This window comes from Pelodiscus sinensis, chromosome 17 (assembly GCF_049634645.1).
Source record: "Pelodiscus sinensis isolate JC-2024 chromosome 17, ASM4963464v1, whole genome shotgun sequence".
NCBI lineage: Eukaryota > Metazoa > Chordata > Testudines > Trionychidae > Pelodiscus > Pelodiscus sinensis.
Genome location: NC_134727.1, coordinates 40934124 through 40961585, shown reverse-complemented (window position 1 = coordinate 40961585; position 27462 = coordinate 40934124). Strand labels below are relative to the sequence as shown.

The 27462-nt window shown below is 68.8% G+C and overlaps 1 protein-coding gene across 4 annotated transcripts in view; it reads right to left on the bottom strand.

Moving 5' to 3' along the window:
- Window positions 1-1505: 1505 nt before the first annotated feature.
- Window positions 1506-27462, bottom strand: part of CPLX2 (complexin 2) — a 39345-nt gene continuing 13388 nt past the window's right edge. For 2 of the 4 annotated variants that reach the window (XM_075900676.1, XM_075900674.1), the window contains 3 exons: window positions 8345-8458; window positions 6058-6233; window positions 1506-4701 (listed from right to left, as the gene is read on the bottom strand). In XM_075900676.1, coding sequence (XP_075756791.1) covers window positions 4504-4701; window positions 6058-6233; window positions 8345-8375 — 405 coding nt within the window. In that variant the 5' untranslated portion in view covers window positions 8376-8458 and the 3' untranslated portion in view covers window positions 1506-4503. Of the gene's footprint in view, window positions 4702-6057; window positions 6234-8344; window positions 8459-14782; window positions 14952-20746; window positions 20904-27462 lie in introns of those variants that run through there. The other 2 variants (XM_075900677.1, XM_075900675.1) reach the window with 2 other exon arrangements.

The window sequence follows — 27462 nt, the reverse complement described above, 5'->3', positions numbered from 1 at the left end:
GCTCCTACACTAAGCTCCAGAGGTCCCAGGTGGCGGTTACATGAACAGGAGGGGCCAGGGCGGATCCTTGTGCTCTCCACAGAGAAAGGAGGAGCTCCGGCCCCTGGGTGCACAGCTGGCGGATGGCCTGGGGCGGTGCCACGCTCAGCACCTGCTCACAGGCAGCACTCGCTTCGCTGGCTCCTTAGCGGGCCCGGTGCGGCGTGCTGGACGTTCCTTGCTGGTCGCTATGCGTGGGCTGTGGGGGACCCCGCTGGCAGCTGTCTGTAGCACGGCCCAGCAGGGGGCGCCCTGCCGCCCCAGGGCGGTGGCTAAAACCAGTTCCACAAGTTAAGGGAAGAGGCTGGACAAAGGAACGGGGGTTGGGGGAAGGGCCAGTCTTGGGCTGGAATCCAGGGGCCCATGGCAAGGGGGCTGAGGCAGCCTGGCCCTGACTCCTGTAGCCACGTCCCGTCTGTGCTGCGCTGTGTCCTGGAGCAGCAGTAACCCCCCGTTCTACCGGCTGGCGGAGCCTGTTCTTGCTGCTACGGGGGTGCAGGAAAGGGGGCCCCGACGCGCCGTCACACCCGGTAACTGCGTGATGCTGGGGCGGCGCTGCCGTGAGGGGAGTGCCACGGCACTCCTGAGCCTGCCCACGCCTCCCAGGTGCTGCAGCAGGGCACCCCAGGTCCCGCCAGTGTCCACAGCAATGTTCAGCCGCGGGCCAGCTGCAGCCGAGCCACGAGGCTTTGGTGCCAGTGCAGCTGTCCCACCAGCTGGGTCAGCCCGAGAGGGCGTGTGGCTGGGCCGGGAGCAGTTCTGGTGTCCGAAGGATGGGCCCCCGGCTTTGAAACCCTGCCCGGCAGCCGGTGGCAGCTTGCCGAGGTGCATTTGCAGCTCCCGAGAAGGCGGCAGTTTGCATGTGCAGGCAGGCGCGTGGTCTGGGCTCGCCCGCCCAGCTTGGGGACCAGCGCTCGGCCTGCACTGCCAGGGCTCTGACCCCTCGCCAGCCTGGCGCTTGGTGTCCTGTGGGCCGTTGGCTGCACCCTGGACTCGCTCTGCGGCACTGCCGGCGCCAGACAGGCCCCCGGGGCCTTGCCCAGAGTGACAGGGGAGGCGATCACAGAGCTCCGGAGTCGTTGGCTGCCTGCCCTGGTGTGGCCAGCAGCCCCCAGCTCCAACGGCAGCAGGTTAAAGGAGATGCCTGCGCCTGTCATCAGCCCTGGCCTGCAGGACCCACACCCCCATGGCTCCCACACAGCAGGTTGTGTTAACAGGGAAACCTTTGCAACGCCCGCCCGCCCGCCTCCGGCTGGATGTCCGTCCCCATCCCTGTGAGGAGTGTGCCAGGCCTCAGGTTGCAGTGCCTCTGCCCCTCCCCAGCTCTGCTTCACACCCCGCCTCAGGCAGGCAGCTCCCTGTGGGCCGGGGGGCCCTGGTACCCCGGCTGGGGCTGTGCTGGCTGGGCCGGGCCGCCTGGGGGCTGTCGCAGGTGGGGGCTGCAGCATGCTCGGAGCAGACACAGGCCAAGTACAAATTCCTTTATTTTATTAGTTCTTCAAAGACTAGTTGGAGGGGGATGGTCACCGCATGGCTGGCAAGGGCCCGGCCTGGCCTCGTCCGGCCCAGGGACGTCCCGGCAGGCGCGAGCGCCGTGAGCTCAGGGCAGGGGAGGGCTGGGGCTCTGCGGAGATGCTGGAGCCGGGGGCAGGCGTGGAGGGAGCTTCCCTTGGCCGGGGGTCACTGCCGGGCTGCAGGCCAGGCCCATGGCTGGGTTCCCCGAGCAGCCATCAGCAGAAGCCCTTCCCCAGTCCTGCACAGGCAGTGTGCTCCCCAGAGCCCTCCCCCACTGGGGGGCCTGACCCCTGCGCCGTCGCAGGCCAGCCCCAGGGCAGGGGTGAGCTGTGGCCTGACGGGGAAGGGGGGCGAGCAGGCTGATGGATTAACGTGCAGGGCTGGGAATTTCCCATGCAGAGCGGGTGAGAAGGGAGCAGCCACAGGCCTTCTAGTGGTGCCAGCAGGTGAGAGCCACGGCCACAGGCAGCTCCTGGGGGGCCACGTGGCCAGCTGGTGTGTCTGGGGGCTCCGGCGCGGCGCTGCTCCCCCGGCATGCCCGGTACCTGGCGAACAGCCGGGAACACACGGCGTGTGCAAGCAGGCGGTCACGCGCCCCTCACTCGTGCAGCTACACACACGCAGGCGTGCGGTCATGCACCTCAGACGTGCACGCAGTCATGCACCCCACACACACATGGGCGTGCAGTCACGCACTTTCACACATGCAGCTGTGTGCACAGGCGTGTAATCTCGCAGGCGCACATGCCAACTGTCCCCGTGCTCCTGTGCAAACAGCAGCTGTTTAGGGGGCGCCCGCTTGCTGGCACGGAGTGGCTGGCGTGCAGCACTGCGCCAAGACAGCTGTATCTGCACACTCCCCCCACACGGGCACGCGCGCTGTCCCACACACCCGGCCGCCAGGCGCCTCGTGCACATCGGTTCCAGCGTGGGCGGGAAGGCGCATGGCGAGACGGGAGCCCCGTTGAAAAGCCCGTGTGGTGCAGCCATGGGGGGGGGGGGGCGTGTCCCCACCCACCCGAGAAGCAGGGATGCGGCCTTTGGCTCACAGACCTGTGAGCTGCCAGCCAGCCCCGCGCCTGAGCAGCCGCTTTGCCAGCAGGGCCCCAGGTGCTGCCAGCTACGCCCTGCCGCGCAGGCCCAGCGCCCTCCCATCTCCTCCCCTCCCGGGCCAGGGCCCCTGCCACCCTCCTTGCCTGCCCAGCCCGGGGCGGCCTTGGACCATGCGGTGACCATCTGGTGCAGTGACTAGCAGACAGGATGGACGGGGCGCGCTGAGTTTACCCTGTTACACGGACACGGATGCGGACACACACGGGCCAACGGGTGGCGTGAGACGTGGACGAGGGGCGGGCGGGCGGTCCCGCCTGGTTCAGCCCCTTTACACGGGCGCGGCGCACGGGGCCGTGCGGACGTATTGCAGTCTAACTGATATGGCTTTAACTATTGGAGAAGGACACAGACGCGGAGGGGGACTTTGTGGCTTCTCTCAGACTCAATCCAAAAGCAAAACCCCTGGAAAATGGGGAACCTGGGATGCCGTCAGGACCCCTTGGGAGCAGGGCTGGAGGGTGGAGGGACTCGGGGCAGGCCGCTCTCAGCCCTCTCATGCTGCCTGGCTGGGCGCCGCCGCGGCTGGCAGAGAGCACCCTGCAGTTTGCTGGCTCGCAGCCCGGGGCTGGGCGCTGCTGCTGCTGCCGTCGGGCAGGGAAGAGGCAGGGGGCTACCCTGGGTGTTGGGGTGGCCCTGGGGCAGAGACAGCAGCAGGGCCGAGCGCTGCCTAAGGACGAGTTCCTCCCGATGGGCATGGGTGCGGGAGGGTGGCAGTGCTGGAGCGTTGGTCCCAGATACCACAGTGATGGGCCCCGGCAGGAATGCGGACGGGCTGGGCAGGAGACCAGGGAGGGACAGGTGCTGGCAGCCCTGCAGAAGGGGAGCAGATGGCCCCCAGAGCCGCCCCCTCCACAGTGCAGGGGGGGGGGATCCCAGGTGCTTGGCCAGGGCTGGCTCTTGGGTTTTTTATAAATCCACCCCCCCGACGGGCAGGAGTGTGAATGTGGCCGAGGGGCGCTGGGCTTGCTTTGTGTGGAGACGAGCCCCCCCCCCCCCCCCCGCCGGCCTGGGCTGTGTGGAGGGGCTGGGGCTTTGTCTTTCCTTCCCACTGCCCCCGGCCGGCAGGGTTCCCTGGGGAAGCAGCGCCTCCCTCCGCACGGGGCTGCCCGGCCCAGGGGATGGGCTGGACCCAAGAGCCTCCCACCCCGGGCCAAAAACGACAGAACTGGGCAGCGGGAGGGGGGGCCCGTGGGGCAGCGTCACTGGGACCCCCCACGCCAGCCCCCTGGGGCCTCACCCAGCAGGCGCTGCCCGCTGTCAGCAAGGCCTGGCCAGCCGGCCCAGCAGGCACCCCGGGAGAAGGCCTACGAGAGGCTGGCGGGCAGAGCCCACAGGTCTGCCCCTCCCCCATCGGCCATGCCGGGGGGCCTGCCCCTCAGGGCAAGGTGCGTTTGGGGGGCGCTGAGGCTGCCGGCGCTGCTGCCACGGGGCGGGGGTTGAACCCTGGCCGGGAGGGGAGGCAGGATACTGGCCCGCCTGGCCGACGGGGCCTCCCCCGGCAGTGGCCCGGCTCTGGCAGGCCACGGGCACAGCCCCCGCCCCACAGCAGCAGGCAGTGTGGGGCTGAGGAATGTCTGAAGTGAGCGAAGGGGCTGGCGGGGGCTGCTTTTCTCTGCCGCCCTCCCCCCACCCTTCGCGGGCCGGGAGGTTACTGCAGTGAATTTGGTCCCAGTTGGCCCCCGGCCCGGGAGCTCGGGGGGGTTGGTCCGGGCGCCCTGTCCGCCCCCAGCGCAGCGAGGGCCCCGGGACACGTCTGCGATCCTCCCTTCGGAACGGAACACGACTCCAACGCGGCCAAAGAACTGAAACGGGCCCGGGGGCGGGGGGGGGGGGCGGTTACTTCTTGAAGATGTCCTGGAGGGGCCCAGGCAGGTACTTGAGCACCGTGTCCAGGATGCTCTCCTCCTCCTCCTCCTCCGCGTCCCCGCAGCCCGCCGGGATGGCTTTCTTGGGGCGCGTCAGGCTGCCCTCGCACGGCTGCTCCATCGCCGCCTTCTCCTCCGCCTCCTTCTCCTCCTTCTTCTTCAGGCCGTACTGTGGGGAGGAGATGGGCAGGGCTCCGAGTGCTGGCGCCGCCATGGCACAGACTGGGGTCCCACGCCCGCCCCTCTGTGGGTCTGCGCACTGGCCCCCGCCCCGCGGCAGAAACAGCCCTGCACTGGGGGTGGCACAGCCAGGGCCACAGTCTTTCTCCCCTGCAACTGCCCAGGGCCGGTGGGGGCTGGGCTTTGGTCTCCCATGTTTCCTGTGCCCCTCACCTGGGCATCCAGGTGCTACCGTGAGCAGCAATGCCCGGACTGTGCAACCCATCCCGCCAAGAGGGCCAGGCTCCCCCGCACCGGCACCCGCTGCCCTGGACCCAAGGACACGGCCGGGGAGCCCCGCCTGCCTGGGCCCCGGAATCTCCCGTTCCCATCGCGCTCGGCTGGCAGGATATTGGCGCGCCGGTGATTAGAGCCAGGCCCCCCCGCGCCTGGCGCGGCCGCGCTATCGGCTGCTCGGCGGGTTATTAAAGATGGCAGATAGGGAGAGGCAGCGCCAGGCTGCCGGCGGCCTCCTGCAGCAGGCGGGGAGATAAGGACGCCCCCAGCCCCCTTCCCAGCTAATCCCGGCTGTGCGGCAGGAGGAGAGCGGGGGGAGGGGGCAGAGATGCTGCAAAGGGGGAGAAATCTCCGGGCGGCTGCTCCCCAGCGAGGCCTTGCTGCCAGTGGGAGCGGTTGGGTCCAAATGCAGAAGGAAGGCAGCCCGTGCTCCCAGGGGCGGGCCGGGGCCGGGGCTGGGGGCGGGCAGGTTGTGTGTGCGCCGCAGAGGGAGCCTGGCCCTCTTGGCGGGATGGGTTGCATGGTCCGGGCATTGCTGATCCGGGGGGGATCATTGTGCTGCTCTGCGAGGGAGCACACGGGGCATGCCATGGGGCGCCTCTGCGGGGGCTGGAACAGGGGCTCCCCGGCGCAGAGGGGGCAGGGCTGCCACGCCTGGGGCTGCCGGCGCCCAGCTCTGCCTCGCCCCGAAGCGAGGGGTCAGCACGCGCCCGCCGCCGCGAGCAAGGCCCCAAGCACGAGGAGCCAGGGCACGAGGCCTGGCCCCGTCTGCCCTCCCCCGGCCCGCTCCTGCTGCTGCGAAGAGCCAGCGTGGATGAGGGACCCCTGGCCGACTAAGTACCAGGCTGAGACCCACCACGCTCACCACACACATGGGCCACCCCAGGAATAACGCTCCCTGCCCACCGGGGGAACCACTGCGGGGTGGCTGGTGCTGAGCCAGCTCCGGGACGACCTGCAGCCGCGGGTATGGATGGGCAGTGCAGGGCGTCCTGTCGGGGCACAACCCAGCCCAGCTGGCTCCCCCCGGGCTCCCCGCCTCCCCCGCCTGCGCCAGCGCCTCGCCCACCTTATCCCGGATCTGTTGCCGGACCTTCTCCCGCTCGGCCTCCATCCTGGCGTGCTTGGCCTTCCGCTCCTCCTCCTGCTGGCGCAGGGCCTCCTGCCGCTCCTCCTCCTTCTTCTGCGCGTCGGGGTCCTTCTCCTCCTCCCCCCCCAGCATCTTGCCCATGTCTTTGGTGGCCCCTGCACGGGACACAGGGCACCAGGCTCAGCCGGGGCTCCCGCAAGAGAGACGGGCGAGGCAGGGACGCGGTGGAGGACGGAGATGCACCCGGAGGCCTGGAGGCGCCTTGTCCCCACCCGCCCACCTGGGCCGCCGTTCCCATGGGTTCGCCGGCCTCGCGGTGCCCATCCCGCAGCGGGGCTGCCAGGACCGAGGCTTGCTCATTGTGCCCGGGCGCGCTGCGCCTGCCACCCAGCACCCATCGTCCCCGGAGCCACGTGCGACTGGCGCGCGGCGGCGGCATGCCCGGCTGTGTGAGGGCAGGGGGGCTGTGTGAAGGTGGAGGGGCTATGTGAGGGCGGGGGGGCTATGTGAGGGCGGGGGGGCTATGTGAGAGCGGAGGGGCTGTGTGAAGGTGGAGGGGCTATGTGAGGGCGGGGGGGCTGTGTGAAGGCGGGGGGGCTGGGCTATATGAGGGCGGGGGGGCTATGTGAGGGCGGGGGGGCTATGTGAGAGCGGAGGGGCTGTGTGAAGGTGGAGGAGCTATGTGAGGGCGGGGGGGGCTGTGTGAAGGTGGAGGGGCTGTGTGAGGGCGGGGGAGGAGCTATGTGGGGGGGAGGAGTTATGTAAGGCTGGGGGAGGAGTTATGTGAGGGCGGGGGGGGCTGTGTGAAGGTGGAGGGGCTGTGTGAGGGCGGGGGAGGAGCTATGTGAGGGCGGGGGAGGAGCTATGTGAGGGCAGGGGGGCTGTGTGAGGGCGGGGGGGCTGTGTGAAGGTGGAGGGCTGTGTGAGGGTGGGGGAGGAGCTATGTGAGGGCGGGGGGGCTGTGTGAAGGTGGAGGGGCTGTGTGAGGGCAGGGGAGGAGCTATGTGAGGGCAGGGGGGCTGTGTGAGGGCGGGGGGGCTGTGTGAAGGTGGAGGGCTGTGTGAGGGCGGGGGAGGAGCTATGTGAGGGCAGGGGAGGAGCTATGTGAGGGCAGGGGGGCTGTGTGAGGGCGGGGGGGCTGTGTGAAGGTGGAGGGGCTGTGTGAGGGTGGGGGAGGAGCTATGTGAGGGCAGGGGGGCTGTGTGAGGGCGGGGGGGCTGTGTGAAGGTGGAGGGGCTGTGTGAGGGCGGGGGAGGAGCTATGTGAGGGCAGGGGGGCTGTGTGAGGGCGGGGGGGCTGTGTGAAGGTGGAGGGGCTGTGTGAGGGTGGGGGAGGAGCTATGTGAGGGCAGGGGGGCTGTGTGAGGGCGGGGGGGCTGTGTGAAGGTGGAGGGGCTGTGTGAGGGTGGGGGAGGAGCTATGTGAGGGCAGGGGGGCTGTGTGAGGGCGGGGGGGCTGTGTGAAGGTGGAGGGCTGTGTGAGGGCGGGGGAGGAGCTATGTGAGGGCAGGGGGGCTGTGTGAGGGCGGGGGGGCTGTGTGAAGGTGGAGGGGCTGTGTGAGGGTGGGGGAGGAGCTATGTGAGGGCAGGGGGGCTGTGTGAGGGCGGGGGGGCTGTGTGAGGGCGGGGGGGCTGTGTGAGGGCGGGGGAGGAGCTATGTGAGGGCAGGGGGGCTGTGTGAGGGCGGGGGGGCTGTGTGAGGGCAGGGGAGGAGCTATGTGAGGGCAGGGGGGCTGTGTGAGGGCGGGGGGGCTGTGTGAAGGTGGAGGGCTGTGTGAGGGCGGGGGAGGAGCTATGTGAGGGCAGGGGGGCTGTGTGAGGGCGGGGGGGCTGTGTGAAGGTGGAGGGGCTGTGTGAGGGTGGGGGAGGAGCTATGTGAGGGCAGGGGGGCTGTGTGAGGGCGGGGGGGCTGTGTGAGGGCGGGGGGGCTGTGTGAAGGTGGAGGGGCTGTGTGAGGGCAGGGGAGGAGCTATGTGAGGGCGGGGGGGGGCTGTGTGAAGGTGGGGGGCTGGGGCTGACCCTTCCCAGCCCCCCCGCTGGTCTGCCCTTGGTGGAGTGGAGCGGGGGAGCCGATGGCAGAGGAACCCCACGCGTGGCCTGTTTGGTTGGGGGCCGGTCACCGAGGGAGCCTCGGCGCCTGGCCAGGGATGCCCGCAGGGCCCCCAGGGGAGGCCGTGTGCAGGAGGGAGGGCCTGGCCCCGGCGGGGCTGCTCCTCCGACACCGGGCGGGGGCCGGCGGGGGGCGATGGAGCGAACGCAGAGACGTACCCCCCAGCGCCTGCTTCATTACAAAGTCCATGGTGCCGGCCTGCTCCGTGCGCGCCAGGCGGCAGCCGAAGTCTCATCCAGTGCCGGGGCGGGGAGCCTGGGATCCGGTGCCACCTGCATGGGAAGGAGGGAGAGCGAGACGGGCAGAGGGTCAGCCAGAAGCCAGTGAGCCCAGGGCCAGGAGCCAGAGCCGGCCCAGCCCTGCAGAGGCCGCACGCCCGGGCCCGGAGGGACCACGCTGCCCGCCAGCGGCCGGGCTGGGCAAGCCGTTAGTGAGCTGCGGCTCCTGGCCCAGACGCTGCTCTCACTCACGGTGGCATAAATCAGGATTGGGCCCATGACCTCCCGGCCAGGCCCCGCCGCAGCCTGGGGCGCACTGAGGGGCTGGCAGGAGATGGCTGTCGGGATGGGGGCCGGAGGCCGGGACTGCTCGGGGGGCGCCAGTGTGACCCAGGTGGAGCCAGGCCAACACGCACAGAACCAAGGTGGGAGCCCAGGGCGGGGTTCCTGGCCCTGCTCCCCAGCTGCCTTTGCTCCACTCAGGGCAGTAATAATACAAGGCAGCTCGTTCTGTCTCTCGTGCACCTCCTGCACATCTCGTCTGCCTCTGCCACACTCGCCGTGCGAGCGCACGCACACAGACTCGTGCACCTCCGTCACACCTTGTCTGCCTCTGCCACACTCGCCGTGCGATCGCACGCACACAGACTCGTGCACCTCTGTCACACCTTGTCTGCCTCTCCCACACTCGCCGTGCGATCGCACGCACACAGACTCGTGCACCTCCGTCACACCTTGTCTGCCTCTCCCACACTCGCCGTGCGATCGCACGCACACAGACTCGTGCACCTCCATCACACCTTGTCTGCCTCTGCCACATTCGCCGTGCGATCGCACGCACACAGACTCGTGCACCTCCGTCACACCTTGTCTGCCTCTGCCACACTCGCCGTGTGAGCGCACATACACAGACTCGTGCACCTCCGTCACACCTTGTCTGCCTCTGCCACACTCGCCGTGCGATCGCACGCACACAGACTCGTGCACCTCCGTCACACCTTGTCTGCCTCTGCCACACTCGCCGTGTGAGCGCACATACACAGACTCGTGCACCTCCTGCACATCTCGACTGCCTCTCCCACACTCGCCATGCGAGCGTACGCACACACTCGTGCACCTCCGTCACACCTTGTCTGCCTCTGCCACACTCGCCGTGCGATCGCACGCACACAGACTCGTGCACCTCCTGCACATCTCGTCTGCCTCTCCCACACGCGCCGTGCGAGCGTACGCACACAGACTTGTGCACCTCCGTCACACCTTGTCTGCCTCTGCCACACTCGCCGTGCGATCGCACGCACACAGACTCGTGCACCTCCTGCACATCTCGTCTGCCTCTCCCACACGCGCCGTGCGAGCGTACGCACACAGACTCGTGCACCTCCGTCACACCTTGTCTGCCTCTCCCACACTCATTGTGCGATCGCACGCACACAGACTCGTGCACACACGCACTCTACATCACAGCAGCATCAGACAGACGTACAAGCATCCTGATTCTGATCTGCTAGATGGATCCAGGGCTCCTGCCTGTCACGCAGAGGGGACAAAGCCTCTTGGCAGCTTGCCCTGCCCTGGCTGGAGCAGATGCCCGGCACTTGGCTCCTGGCCACGCATGCTAGAAACCCCCCCCCCCCCGTACGCAGTGGAGCTGAGCTCTCGCCAGGTGGTGGCGAAGGCCGGTGAAGTGCGGCTCGTTAGCCACCTCAGGGTGCATGTGGAGGCTGGAGCAGCCGGTGTGTGGCTGCCGTGGTTTCTGTGCCAGCGGGCGGGGCAGGACTGGGTGGGGCTGGGCAGGGCGGAGCAGAACGGGCCTAGTCCAGGGTCCCGAGATGCCAGGGAAGATGCAACAGGCTCAGCGAGCACTTAGCAAAGCCGCAGCTTCCCACCTGTCTGCCTCTGGCTGGCTGGGGCGCTGTGACCCAGGCCCTACCTGAGCCTCTCATGCCCCAGTGAGGGAGGGCTGTGCCCTCGGGGCCCTGCTATGGGCGAGGATCTGAGGCACCAGGGGACTTGCCCCAGGTCACTTGGGGAGTCTGTGGCAGGGCAGGGAATTGAGCCCAGGTTGCTGGCCAGGGCCCTGACCACTAGGCCACCCTCCTCTCAGACCCCTGCTGGGAAACAGCCAGAAGGGGCCATCCTGTGCTTCAAGCTATTTCCACAGGAGCATCCTTAGGCCTGTTTGGTGTGGGCTGGTGCATCCCGCTCGCCTGCCGGCAGAGACCTCTCCGTGCGCGGCTCCGTCTAGCCGGGCGTGTGCTTCCGGCTCGCCTGGCAGAGCGCTCCTCGGGCCCTGGCCAGCACCTGCGGGGAGCAGGGGGCTCCTTCCCGGACTCATACCCACCCCTTGCTGCTGCAGCGGTGGGCTAGCAGGGCGGCTCACGAGCCCGGCTGCTTTGGGTGGGGCGTTTCCACCCCAAATCTGTTCTCCAGACCATCTGAGGCGGCAGTGAAGCCTGCAGCTTTGGGAGGACGCAAGCAGGTTTGTCTCTGGTGGGGCTTCCCACAGGTTTGTGCACTCGCATGTTAGCCTGGGGCCTGGCGCCTGGGGCCTGGCCCCGGGACGGCACCTGCCGGCCTCGCAGCGCGCTTGGCAATTGAGAGTGGAAACCATTCCTTGCGCCCTCCCTCTGCTACCACACGGTCTGCCAGCGGGCCCTGCTCCCGGGAGCCACGCGGAGCCGGTGGGATGGTACCCAGCGGGCCCTGCTCCCGGGAGCCACGCGGAGCCGGTGGGATGGTACCCAGCGGGCCCTGCTCCCGGGAGCCACGCGGAGCCGGTGGGATGGTACCCAGCGGGCCCTGCTCCCGGGAGCCACGCGGAGCCGGTGGGATGGTACCCAGCGGGCCCTGCTCCCGGGAGCCACGCGGAGCCGGTGGGATGGTACCCAGCGGGCCCTGCTCCCGGGAGCCACGCGGAGCCGGTGGGATGGTACCCAGCGGGCCCTGCTCCCGGGAGCCCCTCGGAGCCGGTGGGATGGTACCCAGCGGGCCCTGCTCCCGGGAGCCACGCGGAGCCGGTGGGATGGTACCCAGCGGGCCCTGCTCCCGGGAGCCACGCGGAGCCGGTGGGGCTGGTACCCAGCGGGCCCTGCTCCCGGGAGCCACGCGGAGCCGGTGGGGCTGGTACCCAGCGGGCCCTGCTCCCGGGAGCCACGCGGAGCCGGTGGGGCTGGTACCCAGCGGGCCCTGCTCCCGGGAGCCACGCAGAGCCAGTGGGATGGTACCCAGCGGGCCCTGCTCCCGGGAGCCACGTGGAGCCGGTGGGATGGTAAGGAAATGGATGCACTGCCTCGGGATGGCTTAAACCCATTCAGTTGCAGCCAGCTCCCATCTCGAGAGGGGACGCAGCCTGGGTGGAGGTGGGAGCTGGCTCCCTGCAGCCGCATTGCATCCCCGGATCCTCAGCCACGAGTGAGACACACACGTCCCAGGTCCCTGGCCTGTGGCTGCTGGGCGCAAGGGGCGGCTCGTGCCCCACATTGCTTCAAAGCCAGCACAGCGACCCAAAGCCCTGCCGGCCCTGGGCCGTGCTCCCGGGAAGCAGGCAGCCTCCCCCGGCCTGACCGGCCCTGCCTCCTGTGAACGAGCCTCTGTCCCTTCCTGATAAGGAAGTTCCAGGCCGAGGCCGGGCCGATAAGGGCTTGCTAGCCGGATGCAAGCAGGCGCTCGGCTCGCTCTCAGCCCCTCCCACCCCCCGCAGGCCCCGCATTTGCAGTCAGGTTGCATCCTCCCCTCATCTTTGATTTCATGCTCTGCTCCGGAAGGCTCCGGGAAGATGGAGCTGTGGTTGATACGGAGCCACCACTGGGCCAGGCGCCCCCGCCCACGGTGAACCGGCCTTGGAGCTGGGACCAGGGAGCAGACCCCCAAGTGGCGTGATTGGGGGCCTGGTGCTGGGGAGGGCCGTTCTCGGAGCCGGCGGTTCGGAGGGCTGGACACGTGAGGCAGAGAAGCCCAGAGCCCCAGCTGCTGGGGATGGGGAGAGCCGTGACATCGCCAGCCAGCCTCTCTGCCAGTGCAGGCTGGAGCAGGGGGCCCAAGGCGCCCAAGGCCCAGGCTCCAGGCCTCCCCGCGCTGGGGAGGGGACAGGAACGGGATTCCCCAGGGCCGGGAGATCTCACCTGGCGCCCTGCCTCACCGCGCCCCTTGGGGCCGGCCCGGGGGAAAGGTCTGAGACACGCTCCCAGCAGGAACTCTTGCACCCTAAGCCGCCCGGCCACGCCGCAGCGCTGCAGGCCGGGTAACAGGCTGCCAGCCTCACCCATGCCCTGGCCCGTCCGACCTGTATGGGGCAGCCCCACGCCACGCCCAGCGCAGAGCTGTTAGAAACATCCCGGCTGGGCAGGGAGGGGCCAGGACGCTTGGGGAGTGGTTCCTGTGGCTAGGAAAGTTACACCCCTTCCCCGTCTGCTGCAGGCACCCTGGGTGTGATCAGGGCTGCCATGCGCACCCCCTGGCTGGGCCTGGGGCCTCAGTGGATCCCAAGGGGCCTGGGATGGGGGCAGACCCTGGATTGCAGGGGGGCCCAGAGCCATGGGGCTGCCCCCTCCAGCCCCGCCCCCATGCAACCCCCAGCAAAAAGTCACCAGGGACCCTGCCCAGTGTGGCCAGCCACGGCCTCATTGCGCCGGCCCGAGGGGTTCGGCATGGCCATGCTCTCCCTGCGGCCAGTGCCTGGCAGGAGGGGCTGCAGGGATGGGGAGCCGGGTCCAGGTGCAGGGGTGGGGGCTGAGCCATGAGAGACAGCCCTCCCCCCAGTGTTACAGGGTCATGCTGGGCTCATAGCCCCCCTCCCCCTAGCCCAGAGGAGCCCGTCACTGTCAGATGCTGGGGGTGAGGAGCTGGGACCCCACCAGGATGGACACACGGCTCGGCCCCTGAGGGCTGCCCTGAGAACAGGCTCCCGGTGTCCAGCTGGTGGGTCAGCATGTACACACTGGTGTGTGAGTGCGCAGCTCTGTCCCCAGGGCGTGGGATGTGGGGACCGAGAGTGCGGGGATGTGGCTGTCACGGCATGGGGTCTGTGGCGCACGAGGTGCGGGGTGAGTCCAGTCTGCCACGGGGCGTGTGCCATGGCTGCACAAGGGTGTGCACGATGTGCCATGGGTGTACATGCCACAACCTCGGGATGCCCAGGGTGTGCAATGGGTGGCAGTGTGCAGGTGCTGTGCCACGAGGTGTACAGTGTGCATGGGGTGTACAAACCATGGGGTGTACAATGTGCAGAGGGGTGTAGAAACATGAGAGTACAAGGTGCCATGGGGTATACAAGATGTGGGGTGTACAGCGTGCCTGGGATGCACAATGTACCAGGGGTGTACAGCGTGCCTGGGATGCACAATGTACCAGGGGTGTACAATGTGCAGTGGGGTGTACAGTGTGAGGTGGTATGTACAACGTGCCTGGGGTGTACAAGCTGGTCCCGGGATGGGTGAGGGGGTGGGTGGGTGTTTGCTGGGTCAGGGTGTCCCCCCCCATGGGATGGGAGGTGCGATTGGGGGCTGCTGCCCCTGAGGATGGGTTGCCGGTGAGATGTGGGGCGCAGGGGCTCTACTTTGGCCTGGGAGCAGAGCGGAGGGGGTGCCCCAGACGGAGCCGGGCAAGGGGGTGGGCGAGTCCCGCAGCGCAGCCCCCCCCCCCCGCCGCGTTGATTCAGCCTTGTGCAGGGAGGAGACGGGCTGCGGTCCGGGGCCAGCGGCTCTGCAGCTCCCGCCGCCGGGGGGGGGGGGGAGAAGGGGGGGAGGCACGGACGGAGCTAGCGGGACAATCCCCCCGGTCTACCTGGCATTGCGGCCGGCGCGCTGACCGCTGCAGCGGGGGCGGGAGGGGGGCCCCGCCAGCCCAGGGCTCCCCCCAGCTCTGCGGCCCGGCTCGACCCGCGCCTCGCATGCGTCCCGGCTGCCGAGGGGCCGCCGGCCGCAGACGCGAGGAGACGGTGAGGGGCCGGCGCCGGAGCTGAGCCGCTGGGAGGCAGGCGGGGACTGCACCAGCGCAGCGTGGCCCCGGGTGCGGCGGGGAGGTCCGTGGGATCCCGGGTCGCTTCGCTGCCGCGGCTGCCGCCGGGTCCCTGCGCTGGAAGGCAGCGCCCAGCGCCGTGCACACCCCGAGGACAGGCAAGGACCCCGGCACCCCGCCCCCGCCGCGCCACCCGCCCCGGCCGCTCGGACCAGCCCGAGACCGGGCTGCCGGGGCAGCCTTGCGCTTTGCGCGCCTGGATTTGCCCCCGCGCCGGGACGCGAACCCGCGAGGTCTCTGCGCAAAAGTTCCGTCTCCGGCCAGCAGCGCCCAGGGGCGGGGAGCTGCGGGACGCGCCGGCCCCCCTGCAGCCCGGTCTCCCAGCAGGCCGCCCCCCCGCTCCCCGCGGGCCCCACTCACCCGGGACGCTCCAGCAGCCCGTGGCCGGCGGGGAGTGAGCGCGCCCCAGCCTGAGCGCAGAGCCCGCCCCTCCGCTCCGCAGCCTGCCGGTGCCTCCCCCAGCCTGACGCTCCCCGCCCCTCCCCAAGCGAGTGGGCAGGCCCCGGGCCCGCGCCCTCCTCCGCGCCCGCCCGCAGCTCAGCACCCTGGCCAGCGCCCCCTCCCCGGCCCCCGCGCCCCGGGGGTGGGCGGCACCGCACTGACCGGCCAGGGCAGGAGGGGCCCGGCTGCCCTGGAAACAGGCCGGGGAGGGGAGCGAGTCTGTTTCTCCTGCCCCCGGGCCGGGCGCGTCCTGCTCCGGATCGCCCCGCGCGCAAAGTGCCCCCGCCACGAATGGACCGGAGCCAGCGACCGCCCCGCCCTGGGACTCCCCCTGCGGGGAGCCGGGCATTTTACTCGGGACCCGCCCGGAGCCGGCCCCGCAGAGCCCCCGCCTGCCACGTGCGGTGACTAGTGACCGGCCCGCGGGCCGGGGCAAGGCCCAGCCGCTCGCTGCCGCTTCCTCCGGCCGGTTCCTCTGCACCCGCCCCCCCCCCCCGCGGCGCAAAGGCGTCCGGCCTGCAGCCGGGCGGGGCTTCCAAAGGAGGCCAGAGGGGAGCAGCCGGGCTCCCGGGGCAGGTCTGGCGTGTGTGTGTGTGTGGGGGGGGGGAGTGTGTGCCTGGGTCTGCGGGTGGTGCCTGTGGGGGGGGGGGCTCTGCCAGCGGGGGCAGGAAGGGGGGTGCGCAGAGTAACGAGGCACGTGTCTCTCTCTCTGTTTGCTATTTGTGAGCACCTGTGCACATGGCTACAATGCTCGTCTTCCTGAGTATGTGCGCACCTGAGCGGATTCCTGGATGTGCCTGTGTGCGGAGTGTGAGTGTGTGTGTGTGTGTGTGTGTGTGTGTGTGTGTGCGTGCGCAGGGGGTGTGAGTGAGTGTGTGTGTGTGCGCGCACAGAGTGTGTGTGTGTGCAGGGGGTGTGAGTGAGTGTGTGTGGGTGCGAGCAGGGTGTGTGTGTATGTGCAGGGTGTGTGTGTGTGTGCAGGGGGTGTGAGTGAGTGTGTGTGTGTGCACATAGTGTGTGTGTGTGCAGGGGGTGTGGGTGAGTGTGTGTGGGTGCGAGCAGGGTGTGTGTGTATGTGCAGAGTGTGTGTGTGTGTGTGCAGGGGGTGTGAGTGAGTGTGTGTGTGTGTGCACATAGTGTGTGTGTGTGCAGGGGGTGTGGGTGAGTGTGTGTGTGTGCAGGGGTGTGAGTGTGTGTGTATGTGCAGGGTGTGTGTGTGTGTGTGTGTGCAGGGGGTGTGAGTGAGTGTGCAGGGTGTGTGTGTGTGTGCAGGGGGTGTGAGTGAGTGTGTGTGCGCGTGCGCACAGGGTGTGTGTGTGTGTGCGTGCAAGGGGTGTGGGTGAGTGTGTGTGGGTGCGTGCGTGCAGGGTGTGTGTGTGTGTGCAGGGGGTGTGGGTGAGTGTGTGTGGGTGCGGGCAGGGTGTGTGCATGTGTGCAGGGGTGTGAGTGTGTGTGTGTGTAGGGTGTGTGAGTGTGTGTGTGCGCGCTCAGGGTGTGTGTGTGTGCGTGTGTGTGTGTGCAGGGTGTGTGAGTGAGTGTGCGCGTGTGCGTATGTATGTGTGCGTACGGGGGGTGTGAGAGTGTGTGTGTGTGCGCGCTCAGGGTGTGTGTGTGTGCAGGGGTGTGAGTGAGTGTGTGTGTGCGTGCGTGTGTGTGCGTGTGTGTGTGCAGGGGGTGTGAGTGAGTGTGTGTGTGTGTGAGTGTGTGCGTACGGGAGTGTGAGTGAGAGTGTGTGTGTGTAGGCGTGAGTGTGTGTGTGTGAGTGTGTGTGTAGGCGTGAGTGTGTGTGTGTGTGTGTGTGTAGGCGTGCGTGTGTGTGTAGGCGTGAGTGTGTGTGTAGGCGTGCGTGTGTGTGTGTAGGCGTGAGTGTGTGTAGGCGTGTGTGTGTGTGTAGGCGTGAGTGTGTGTGTAGGCGTGAATGTGTGTGTGTGTGTGTAGGCGTGAGTGTGTGTGTGTGTAGGCGTGAGTGTGTGTGTGTGTGTAGGTGTGAGTGTGTGTGTAGGCGTGAGTGTGTGTGTAGGTGTGTGTGTGTGTGTGTGTAGGTGTGAGTGTGTGTGTAGGCGTGAGTGTGTGTGTGTAGGCGTGAGTGTGTGTGTGTGTGTGTAGGTGTGCGTGAGTGTGTGTGTGTAGGCGTGAGTGTGTGTGTAGGCGTGAGTGTGTGTGTGTGTGTGTAGGTGTGAGTGTGTGTGTAGGCGTGAGTGTGTGTGTGTGTGTGTAGGTGTGAGTGTGTGTGTAGGCGTGAGTGTGTGAGTGTGTGTGTAGGCGTGAGTGTGTGTGTAGGCGTGAGTGTGTGTGTGTGTGTGTAGGTGTGTGTGTGTGTGTAGGCGTGAGTATGTGTGTGTGTGTGTAGGTGTGAGTGTGTGTGTAGGCGTGAGTGTGTGTGTGTAGGTGTGAGTGTGTGTGTAGGTGTGAGTGTGTGTGTGTGTAGGTGTGAGTGTGTGTGTGTGTGTAGGCGTGAGTGTGTGTGCCTGTGCATTCCCCAGACTGTAAGAACTCACAAGCGTTTCTCAAGGCCAGCCTGGCAGCCCTGGCAGGGGAGTGGAGCAGCCCAAGCAGCACCTGCCCCCGGCCCTGTGCCACGCGGGCGACGGGGGGGGCCCAATCGCCAGGTTGCTGCCCCCCGGGGAGCGGCCCGGCCTCGCTGCAGTGCCTGGGCTGCCGCTTTGCCCACTCGCTGCGCCACAGGCCGGGCCCCGGGAGCTGGCGGGATGCGCGCTGGGGCTGGCGGGATGCGCGCTGGGGCTGGCGGGATGTGCTCTGGGGCTGGCGGGATGCGCGCTGGGGCTGGCGGGATGCGCTCTGGGGCTGGCGGGATGCGCGCTGGGGCTGGCGGGATGCGCTCTGGGGCTGGCGGGATGCGCTCTGGGGCTGGCGGGATGCGCGCTGGGGCTGGCGGGATGCGCGCTGGGGCTGGCGGGATGCGCTCTGGGGCTGGCGGGATGCGCGCTGGGGCTGGCGGGATGCGCGCTGGGGCTGGCGGGATGCGCTCTGGGGCTGGCGGGATGCGCTCTGGGGCTGGCGGGATGCGCGCTGGGGCTGGTGGGATGCGCTCTGGCCCCACCCCCGGGGAGTCCCATGCCCCCCTGCGTGGGGCGCCAGGCGGGGGCTGGTCCGCGAGGGGAGCCGGTTTATAACCAGCCCCCTCGCCCTCCGGCTGCCCGTCGCCCTGATCCAGAGGCAGCAGCGAAGGGCGGCAGCAGCCCCTGTCCGGGGAGGTTCTGAGCTCCCAGACCCGGCACAAGCTGCCTGCCCACCCGGCTCCTAATGCGCTTTGAATGCAGAGCCGCAGCGGGGTGGGGCCCGGGCCCATTGCTGGCCAGCCGGCTAAAACCGGCACTGGCGGGGGAGGGGGGATGCGTGTCGTCTATCGCATTAACCGATGGGCGTTTGCTTCTCCATCAGTCGCCTCCACTCTCGCATCCCCAGCCGAGGGGCAGGGCGCTGGCATCGTGCAGGCAGGAGGGGTGGGGCTGGGGAGGGGAGAGCTGCAACCCCCTGCCAGGGGGACTAGGCTGCTTGTGGTCACCGCCGGGGGGGGATGTCTCCCTGGGGGCGCGCGGCTGCCCGAGCACCCCGGGAACAACAGGCTGGACTAGGCTCAGTCGCTCCGGGTCCCGCTGCGCAGGAGCCTGGAGGAGACTCCGGGAGGCAGGCTTAGAACAAGGCGCTGGCAGCTGTAGCCTCTGACTGGCCGAGGGCCTGGGCCTGTGTCCGCAGAGAAGCTGGGGGCAGGGCCAGGGGCTTGGCACGACCAGTCTGTGGGCTGGCTCAGGCCCAGAACCGGTGAAAACTGTCCCCCCCGCCCCAGCCCCTGCCCTGTGTCGCTGGCCCGGGGGTGAGAAGCGGACGGCTGCTGGCCAGGACACCGGCACTGGGTGGGCAGGGCAGGAGCCAGGAGAGTCTGTGGATGCGCTTTGCATCCCGCACGGGCTGGGTGTGCCCAGGGGATGAGCGGGGCGGGGGGGAGGGGTGACAGGCCAGCGGCTGTGCCAGCCCGGCCCAGGGGGGAGCACAGGCCAGTGGCTGTGCCAGCCCGGCCCAGGGGGGAACACAGGCCAGCGGCTGTGCCAGCCCGGCCCAGGGGGGAGCACAGGCCAGCGGCTGTGCCAGCCCGGCCCAGGGGGGAGCACAGGCCAGCGGCTGTGCCAGCCCGGCCCAGGGGGGAGCACAGGCCAGCGGCTGTGCCAGCCCGGCCCAGGGGGGAGCACAGGCCAGTGGCTGTGCCAGCCTGGCCCAGGGGGGAACACAGGCCAGCGGCTGTGCCAGCCCGGCCCAGGGGGGAACACAGGCCAGCGGCTGTGCCAATCAGGCAGCCACATTCCCTGGCTATTGTCACGTCCCAACTGCATGTGAGCAGGAATTTGCTCCTGCCTGACAGGGACAAGGCGTGAGGGGTGGGTGCGGCTGCTACGGCCCAGCGCAGCCCGAGGACCCGGTCCGGCGCTCGCCCGTGCGGCCCAGGCCCGGCTGCATGGAGTAGCTGGGTCAGAGCCCACGAGAGGGGCTGTGCCCTGTGCCCTGTGGCCTGCTGGCGGTGCCCCCCCGGCCCTAGCGCACCTTCCGTCTTCAGCCAGAGTCCAACACCTGGGCTGCGCCTCCTTCCCCGCACCAGGCTGAGGCCCGGCCCCAAGTGCGGGGCGGGGGGGGGGGGCTCTCCTGTCTGGGGACACCAGGCCCAGCCACCATCCCCCTGCGGACCCTGGACTCTGGCTCAGGGCGTGACCCCCTCCCCGCCCCGTTATTCCCACCCCCCCTCGGGGATGCCGGCACCTTCCTCTGCGCGGAGGGGCCTCGGGCTGCCCCCCGCCCGCCTTGTCCCAGGGCAAGGGGCAGGCAGCCCCTCTCCCCAGCAAGGGTGCCCCCGGCCAGGCGCGCTGACTCTGATCATTCCTGTTCTCCCCACGCGGCCTCTCCTTGTCTGGCTCAGCTCCCACCCGCACAGCCGGGGGAGGGCAGGGACACCCCAGGGTGCAGGACAGGGCCCATATGGCACAGGCCCTCCAGCCTGCCAGGGCTGCCTCTGCTTTGCTGCCCCCAGAGCCCCAGTGATGGGCAGAGAGGCCAGGCACCCCCCTGGGCCAGTAGATGTCACTGCCCCGATTGGACAAGGGAGGAAACTGAGGCACGAAGAAGGGAATTTTTCTCAGCTGTACAGTGAGTCTGATCCCAGTCCCCTGCCCTGGCCAGCGGGGGCCCTCTGTCCAGGCCAGGCCGAGAGCGGAGGCTGGGAACAACCAGGCAGGGAGCGGGGAAGCGAGTCCGCGGCGCAGACGCCCGGGACCTGCTGCGAGCTCGCTCGGTGGAGCCAGGCCGCTGCTGGGCCCGGTTGGCGGTGCCTCCTCCAGGGCATTAGTGCCGATGTTGGATAAAACCGGCCCTAGAACCGACCCCACTCGCCATCGACCGGCAGCCAGACATGGAGCCGCTGGGCCCGGCAGCTTTCTGTCCCGACTGTCCCTTTGGCCGCCAGAGACACCTGCGCCGGCGCGTCGGGGACCCCGGCCCTGCACCCCGGCCACAGCCGGACGCGGCTCCCCGCCGGCCAGGAGAGGACAGGTTTACTGCTTCTCGGGGACACGGCAGCGCAGGGGCCAGGGCAGAGCCTGAGTCCTCCTGGGGGGAGGGGCTTCACCCCCTTCCTTGGCTAAAACCTTCTCACTCCCAGCCTAGCCGAGCCTGTCCCAGCTCCCAGGCCCTCCCCTCCAGCCTGTGGCCGTCCCCCCCCCCCCGGCTCTCCCTCTGGGAACAGCCTTATCTGCTCAGGCTGGGAGGAGGTGTCTGGGCCACTCACATGGGGTGAGTGACTGGGCATCGCACAGCCCAGCGCAGCCAGGGACCCGCATTACAAGGCAGACGGCCCCCGCCACGGCACAGCGCCCTTACCTCGCTGGCACGAACCCTGGGGGAGGCCGTAGCAAAAGCCTTGGTACAGTCGAGGTGTGTCCCGTCCTCCGCCTTCCTCACGGCCCAGCGCCAGCTACCTCGCCAGAGACGGCGCCATGTCCAGGCCCTGGGGGCCCCGCGTGCTGCTCCCCGTTCCCTGCACGGACCATTAGCAGTGGGACGGAGGCACAGGCCTGTCCCGCGTGGCCCCTGCTGGAGCCTCCCCCGAGGGCTTCATCCGCACGGAGCCCAGGGGCACGGCGGGCCCAGGCCGCAGGGCCAATGACCCTGAGGAGGGACAGGCCGTGCTCCGGAGCCCCTCAGGGGCCAGCCAGGCCAGGGAAGTCACGGCCCGGCCTTCAGCTGCCCCCCTGAGCCACTCACCCCACTGCAGCCCCCCATGCCCCATGCACTCCCACCCCCTTGCTCGCAGAGCCTCCTGCCCCGGACACCCCGCCCGGGCACGCCTGGCGCCCCGCTGCGCACCCTGCCTGTCTGGGCTGGGACCTGCACGTCCCTCTCCTGGTGCTGCACGTACGGACTCAGAAGGCAGAGGCGGGAACCAGGGGGGAGCGCAGAGGGTGAGGGGGAAGGCCTGGCAGGCAGGGCTCCTGCTGTACACCTGCCTGCCAGCCCCCACCTGTCTGCCAGCCCCCACCTGCCCCCACCTTCCTGCCCCCACCTGCCTGCCAGCCCCCACCTGCCCCCACCTGTCTGCTAGCCCCTTCCTGCCCCCACCTGCCTGCCAGCCCCCACCTGCCCCCACCTGTCTGCTAGCCCCTTCCTGCCCCCACCTGCCTGCCAGCCCCCACCTGTCTGCCAGCCCCCACCTGCCCCCACCTGTCTGCTAGCCCCTTCCTGCCCCCACCTGCCTGCCAGCCCCCACCTGTCTGCCAGCCCCCACCTGCCCCCACCTGTCTGCTAGCCCCTTCCTGCCCCCACCTGCCTGCCAGCCCCCACCTGTCTGCCAGCCCCCACCTGCCCCCACCTGTCTGCCAGCCCCTTCCTGCCCCTCGCCTGCCCCCACCTGCTTGCCAGCCCCTTCCTGCCCCTCGCCTGCCCTATGCCTACCTGCCAGACACCCCCTCCCCCGCCTGCCCTACACCTGCCTGCGAGTCATCCCTCCCCCGCCTGCTGCGTACCTGCCTGCCAGCACCTTCCTGCTCCCCCACCTGCCGGCCAGCCACCCCTCCCCCACCTGCTGTACACCTGCTGGCCAACCCCTCCTCCCCCGCCTGCCCTACACCTGCCTGCCAGCTGCCCCTCCCCCACCTGCCGGCCCCTTCCTGGCCCCCCAGCACCGTGCCCGTGTGCCATTTTGAGCTGTGCAGCCTGGATCTGCAGGCCCTGAGGCTTGGGGACCCCCCGCAGGGCACCCTGCTGCCTCCAGGGGATCAGTGTGAGGGGACGACTCCCGGGGCCCGCTCTGTACAGCACCTGGGCAGCATCGGCCGGGGCGGAGCCTGCCCCCCGCCCCCCACAGTCCTGCCTGACCCCCGGCGCAGGCGCCAGCTGGATTCCCAGCCGTACGGCCCAGGCCGGTGTGAGACCTGGGTCTGCCGGGCTGGGCTCGGGGCCCGGGGAACGGGCGGTGCTGTGCAGGGTTGGGGCATTGGCAAGGGGCGCTGAACCCAGTCCCCTCGCTGGCCCAGTGAGCCCCCCGCCAGGCGCAGGATGGGTGCTGTGACCCCGTCTCCGCCCAGGCCAGGCACACAGTGCGAGGGGGCCTGGGACGAGGAGGGGGCAGGTCCCTGGGGAGGGGGCCTGGGACGAGGGGGGGGCAGGTCCCTGGGGAGGCTGGGAGGGGGCCTGGGACGGGGGGGCAGGTCCCCGGGGAGGTTGGGAGGGGGCCTGGGACGGGGGGAGCAGGTCCCCGGGGAGGTTGGGAGGGGGCCTGGGACGAGGTGGGGGCAGGTCCCCGGGGAGGCTGGGAGGGGGCCTGGGATGGGGGGGGGGGCAGGTCCCTGGGGAGGGGGCCTGGGACGAGGAGGGGGCAGGTCCCTGGGGAGGCTGGGAGGGGGCCTGGGACGAGGGGGGGCAGGTCCCTGGGGAGGTTGGGAGGGGGCCTGGGACGAGGGGGGGCAGGTCCCTGGGGAGGGGGCCTGGGACGAGGAGGGGGCAGGTCCCCGGGGAGGTTGGGAGGGGGCCTGGGACGAGGGGGGGCAGGTCTCTGGGGAGGCTGGGAGGGGGCCTGGGATGGGGGGGCAGGTCCCCGGGGAGATTGGGAGGGGGCCTGGGATGAGGGGGGGCAGGTCTCTGGGGAGGTTGGGAGGGGGCCTGGGACGGGGGGGGGCGTGTGTGACTGTGGCTGACACACACCGTGTGTCTTGCAGGCCCTGGGCCACGGCACCTGGAGATTTCCAGGCTTGTGTCTGGGTGATGGACGGCCAGTGTCAGCAGAGCCGGGTGAACACGGCGGAGGAGACGGGCACGATTAGCAGCAGCCTGTAACCTGCGCTGGAGGTGGCAGGCCGGGGGCATCCCTGGCAAGAGAGAGGTGCGGAGGGGCCAGCTCGTGCTCTGCCTCGCAGGGAAGGGGCCGACGGGGCCGGGGGGGCAGGGACTGGACCCCCCCAGAGCCCAGCCGGGCTGACCGGAGAGGTGCAGGGGAAACGCAGGCAGAGGAGCAGCCAGGGTGAGCGAGGCTCAGGGCACGCAGCCGCCCCGGCCTCCTGGCGCTCAGGCGTTGCCACGCAAAGGCCCGGGGGGAGCGGCTCGTGCCTGCCCGACGGCCACTTGCTTAGTGCCGGCTGCAGCCCACGGTGAAATCGCCCCCCCCAGCGACAGCGCAGCCTGCGCGGTGGCTGAGTGGCTCCTTGCCAAGAGGCAGCCAGGTGCAGGGCACCACGGGTTCGCCCTCCTCTCCCCTCCCCCACGGCTCACGTGGCACCTCCATCCTGCGACCAGGAAACGCACCTGGCGGCCGCCTCCCAGGAATCTGTTTGAACGGGTTCGCTCTTTCCAGTACAGTCCCCGGGGGAAGTGAATCCCACTACAGGCCACGCGGGGAGAGCAGCCCCAGCCCACGTGGGGAGCGGCCATGTGGCCACGCGGGGGCAGAGAGCAGCCACAGCCCATGTGGGGAGCGGCCATGTGGCCATGCGGGGGCAGAGAGCAGCCACAGCCCATGTGGGGAGCGGCCATGTGGCCGTGCGGGGGCAGAGAGCAGCCACAGCCCACGTGGGGAGCGGCCACGTGGCCGTGCAGGGGCAGAGAGCAGCCACAGCCCACGTGGGGAGCGGCCACATGGCCGTGCAGGGGCAGAGAGCAGCCACAGCCCACGTGGGGAGCGGCCATGTGGCCGTGCGGGGGCAGAGAGCAGCCACAGCCCACGTGGGGAGCGGCCACATGGCCGTGCAAGGCAGAGAGCAGCCACAGCCCACGTGGGGAGCGGCCACGTGGCCGTGCGGGGGCAGAGAGCAGCCACAGCCCACGTGGGGAGCGGCCACATGGCTGTGCAGGGCAGAGAGCAGCCACAGCCCACGTGGGGAGCGGCCACGTGGCTGTGCAGGGCAGAGAACAGCCACAGCCCACGTGGGGAGCGGCCACGTGGCCGTGCGGGGGCAGAGAGCAGCCACAGCCCACGTGGGGAGCGGCCATGTGGCCATGCGGGGGCAGAGAGCAGCCACAGCCCACGTGGGGAGCGGTCACATGGCTGTGCAGGGCAGAGAGCAGCCACAGCCCACGTGGGGAGCGGCCACGTGGCTGTGCAGGGCAGAGAGCAGCCACAGCCCACGTGGGGAGTGGCCACGTGGCTGTGCAGGGCAGAGAACAGCCACAGCCCACGTGGGGAGCGGCCACATGGCCGTGCGGGGGCAGAGAGCAGCCACAGCCCACGTGGGGAGCGACCACGTGGCCGTGCGGGGGCAGAGAGCAGCCACAGCCCACGTGGGGAGCAGCCACATGGCTGTGCAGGGGCAGAGAGCAGCCACAGCCCACGTGGGGAGCGACCACGTGGCCGTGCGGGGGCAGAGAGCAGCCACAGCCCACGTGGGGAGCAGCCACATGGCTGTGCAGGGGCAGAGAGCAGCCACAGCCCACGTGGGGAGCAGCCATGTGGCCATGCGGGGGCAGAGAGCAGCCACAGCCCACGTGCCAGAGCAGAGCAGCCACTGCCCAGCCACGCAAAGGGGCTGCGGCCATGGGGGGGGGCAGTGCCCTGTGCAGGGAATCCCCAATGCCAAGCGCGTGGGCAGCACGGTGTGGTGCGGGGGGGTGTCTGCTCTGTGACCGGGGCCCTGCGCTGGGAGGGGAGATTCTCACTGACTCTCCCAAACGTGGATTAACCCAGACACCCAGGCTCAGCGCCCAGGGAGAGACAAAGGGAGGGAGGCGGAGACCAGAGCCTGGCTGGGGGCAGGGCTGGAAGGGACGGTTTGTTAGTTTCTGTCTGGGAGCATGGAGGAGACAGCCTGAGGCATCCTAGGCCTGCCCTGGAACCAGATTCCATCCGTGCTGGGCTGTATCCTGGAGAAGCAATAACCTCCCTCTGTTCTACCGGCTGGTGGAGTCTGTCCGTGCCGCTACGGGGGTGCAGGAGGCGGGAGACCCCAACGCGCCGTCACACACGGCAAGAAGGGAATTTCCCCCTGGCCAGTCGCAAGGGGACCCACCACTCCAAGGACAAGCCCCTCTCTCCCGGGCAGGCTGGGCCTAGCTCAGGCCCCCGGAAATGGCTCTCGTCTGTCCTGGCTGGGCCCCAGCCCTCGTCTCCTTTCCCTGCCGAACGCCACGGCTTGCCGGGCTAGGGCTGCCCTGCGACAGGCTCTGCTGCAGCCCAGTTTGGCCCCAGTCCTGCCGCCATTGCCTGGGATGGTGGGAAGCAACCGAGGGGGCGCCCGGGGTCCGGCACTCGCTCCAGGCTGGGCTAGTCCCGTCTCCTGTCTCCGGCCTGGGTCCTCCCGGCCCCCAGCACCGTCACTGCCCTCCACAGTCGCCTCAGACCAAGGTGCGGATCACCCCCGCCGCCGGCTCCCCGCCCCCCGGCTCTCCCAGCCCCCGGCCGTGTGGTTGGAGGGGCCACGGCGGTGCGACCGAGTCTCTCTGTGCAGAGGCCTGGCGCTGAGGCCTGGATCCCGCAGCAGCCGGGCGGTGGGGGAGACATGGCTGCCTATTCACAGAATCCTAGAACCACAGAGCTGGAAGAGACCTCAGGAGGCATCAAGTCCAGCCCCCTGCCCAAGGCAGGACCAATCCCAACTAAATCAACCCGGCCAGGGCTTGGTCAAGCCGAGACTTAAACACCTGTAGGGATGGAAACTCCACCACTTCCCTAGGTAACCCATTCCAATGCTTCCCCACCCTCCTAGGGAAAGAGTTTGTCCTAATATCCAACCTGGACCTCTCCCACCCCAACTTGAGCCCATTGCTCCTCGTTCTGCCCCCACTGAGAACAGCCTCTCGCCAGCCTCTTTGGATCCCCCCTATTGTATTAGGCTGAACTTAAAAAACCCAAACCGGTCTGGTAGCACTTTACAGACTAACGAAACGTCGCTGGGACCGAGAGCGTCCGTGGGCACCGGGCTCTGCTTCAGCTGAGCGGAGTTCTGAGTTTAGGGTGAGCAGACCCAAAATATATAGGGGAGAATCATAGAATCATAGAATCATAGGACTGGAAGGGACCTCGAGAGTCATCGAGTCCAGCCCCCCGCCCTCAAGGCAGGACCAAGCTCCGTCTACACCATCCCTGACAGATGTCTATCTAACCTGTTCTTAAATATCTCCAGAGAGGGAGATTCCACCACCTCCCTTGGCAATTTATTCCAATATTTGACCACCCTGACAGTTAGGAATTTTTTCCTAATGTCCAATCTAAACCTCCCCTGCTGCACTTTAAGCCCATTACTCCTTGTCCTGTCCTCAGAAACCAAGAGGAACAAATTTTCTCCTTCCTCCTTGTGACACCCTTTTAGATATTTGAAAACCGCTATCATGTCCCCCCTTAATCTTCTTTTTTCCAAACTAAACAAGCCCAGTTCATGAAGCCTGGCTTCATAGGTCATGTTCTCTAGACCTTTAATCATTCTTGTCGCTCTTCTCTGTACCCTTTCCAATTTCTCCACATCTTTCTTGAAATGTGGGGCCCAGAACTGGACACAGTACTCCAGCTGAGGCCTGACTAGAAGGGGGAAGAAAAAAAGGGGGGGGGGCAGGAAACAAGGAGCAGAGGTTATGAAAAAACCAAAGGGAAAACCAGGAAGGCAGAAGGGTCGTGGGCAAGAAGACTGGCCAGTTAAAATGAAGCAGATAAGGATCCAAGTCAATGGGGGAGGGGAGGTTGCTAACACAGGAGTCTACACAAGGAGCCATTGGACCGTCTCCCCAGTCTGATCCCACTGGGGCTGGCCAGCTCCACCCCACATGCTGCGTGCAGCTGGCTGGTGAGCACCCCCCAGGCCCCGGCACTCTGGGCGGGAGCTGGGTTCCCACGGTGCCCGGGACGCACCCCCGTCTGGGGAGCCCAAAGTGCCCGGAGACGGCGGGTGCGTTAGGAACTGAGCCCGGATCCCCCTGCACAGGCCCGTCACGGCTGCTGCCCGGCTTCCTCGCTGCCCGCTGGCGGGCGTGCTCCCTCCCTTCCGCAGGGGGGCGAAGTGCCGCCCCAGCCAGTCTGCTCAGGGTTTGCAGCATGTTGTGGGGGGTTCTGGGTACAGACCCACATCCCGGTGGGGCCCTCGTCTGAGGGGGTCCCCCGCACGCTGGCTGCTCCAGGTGTG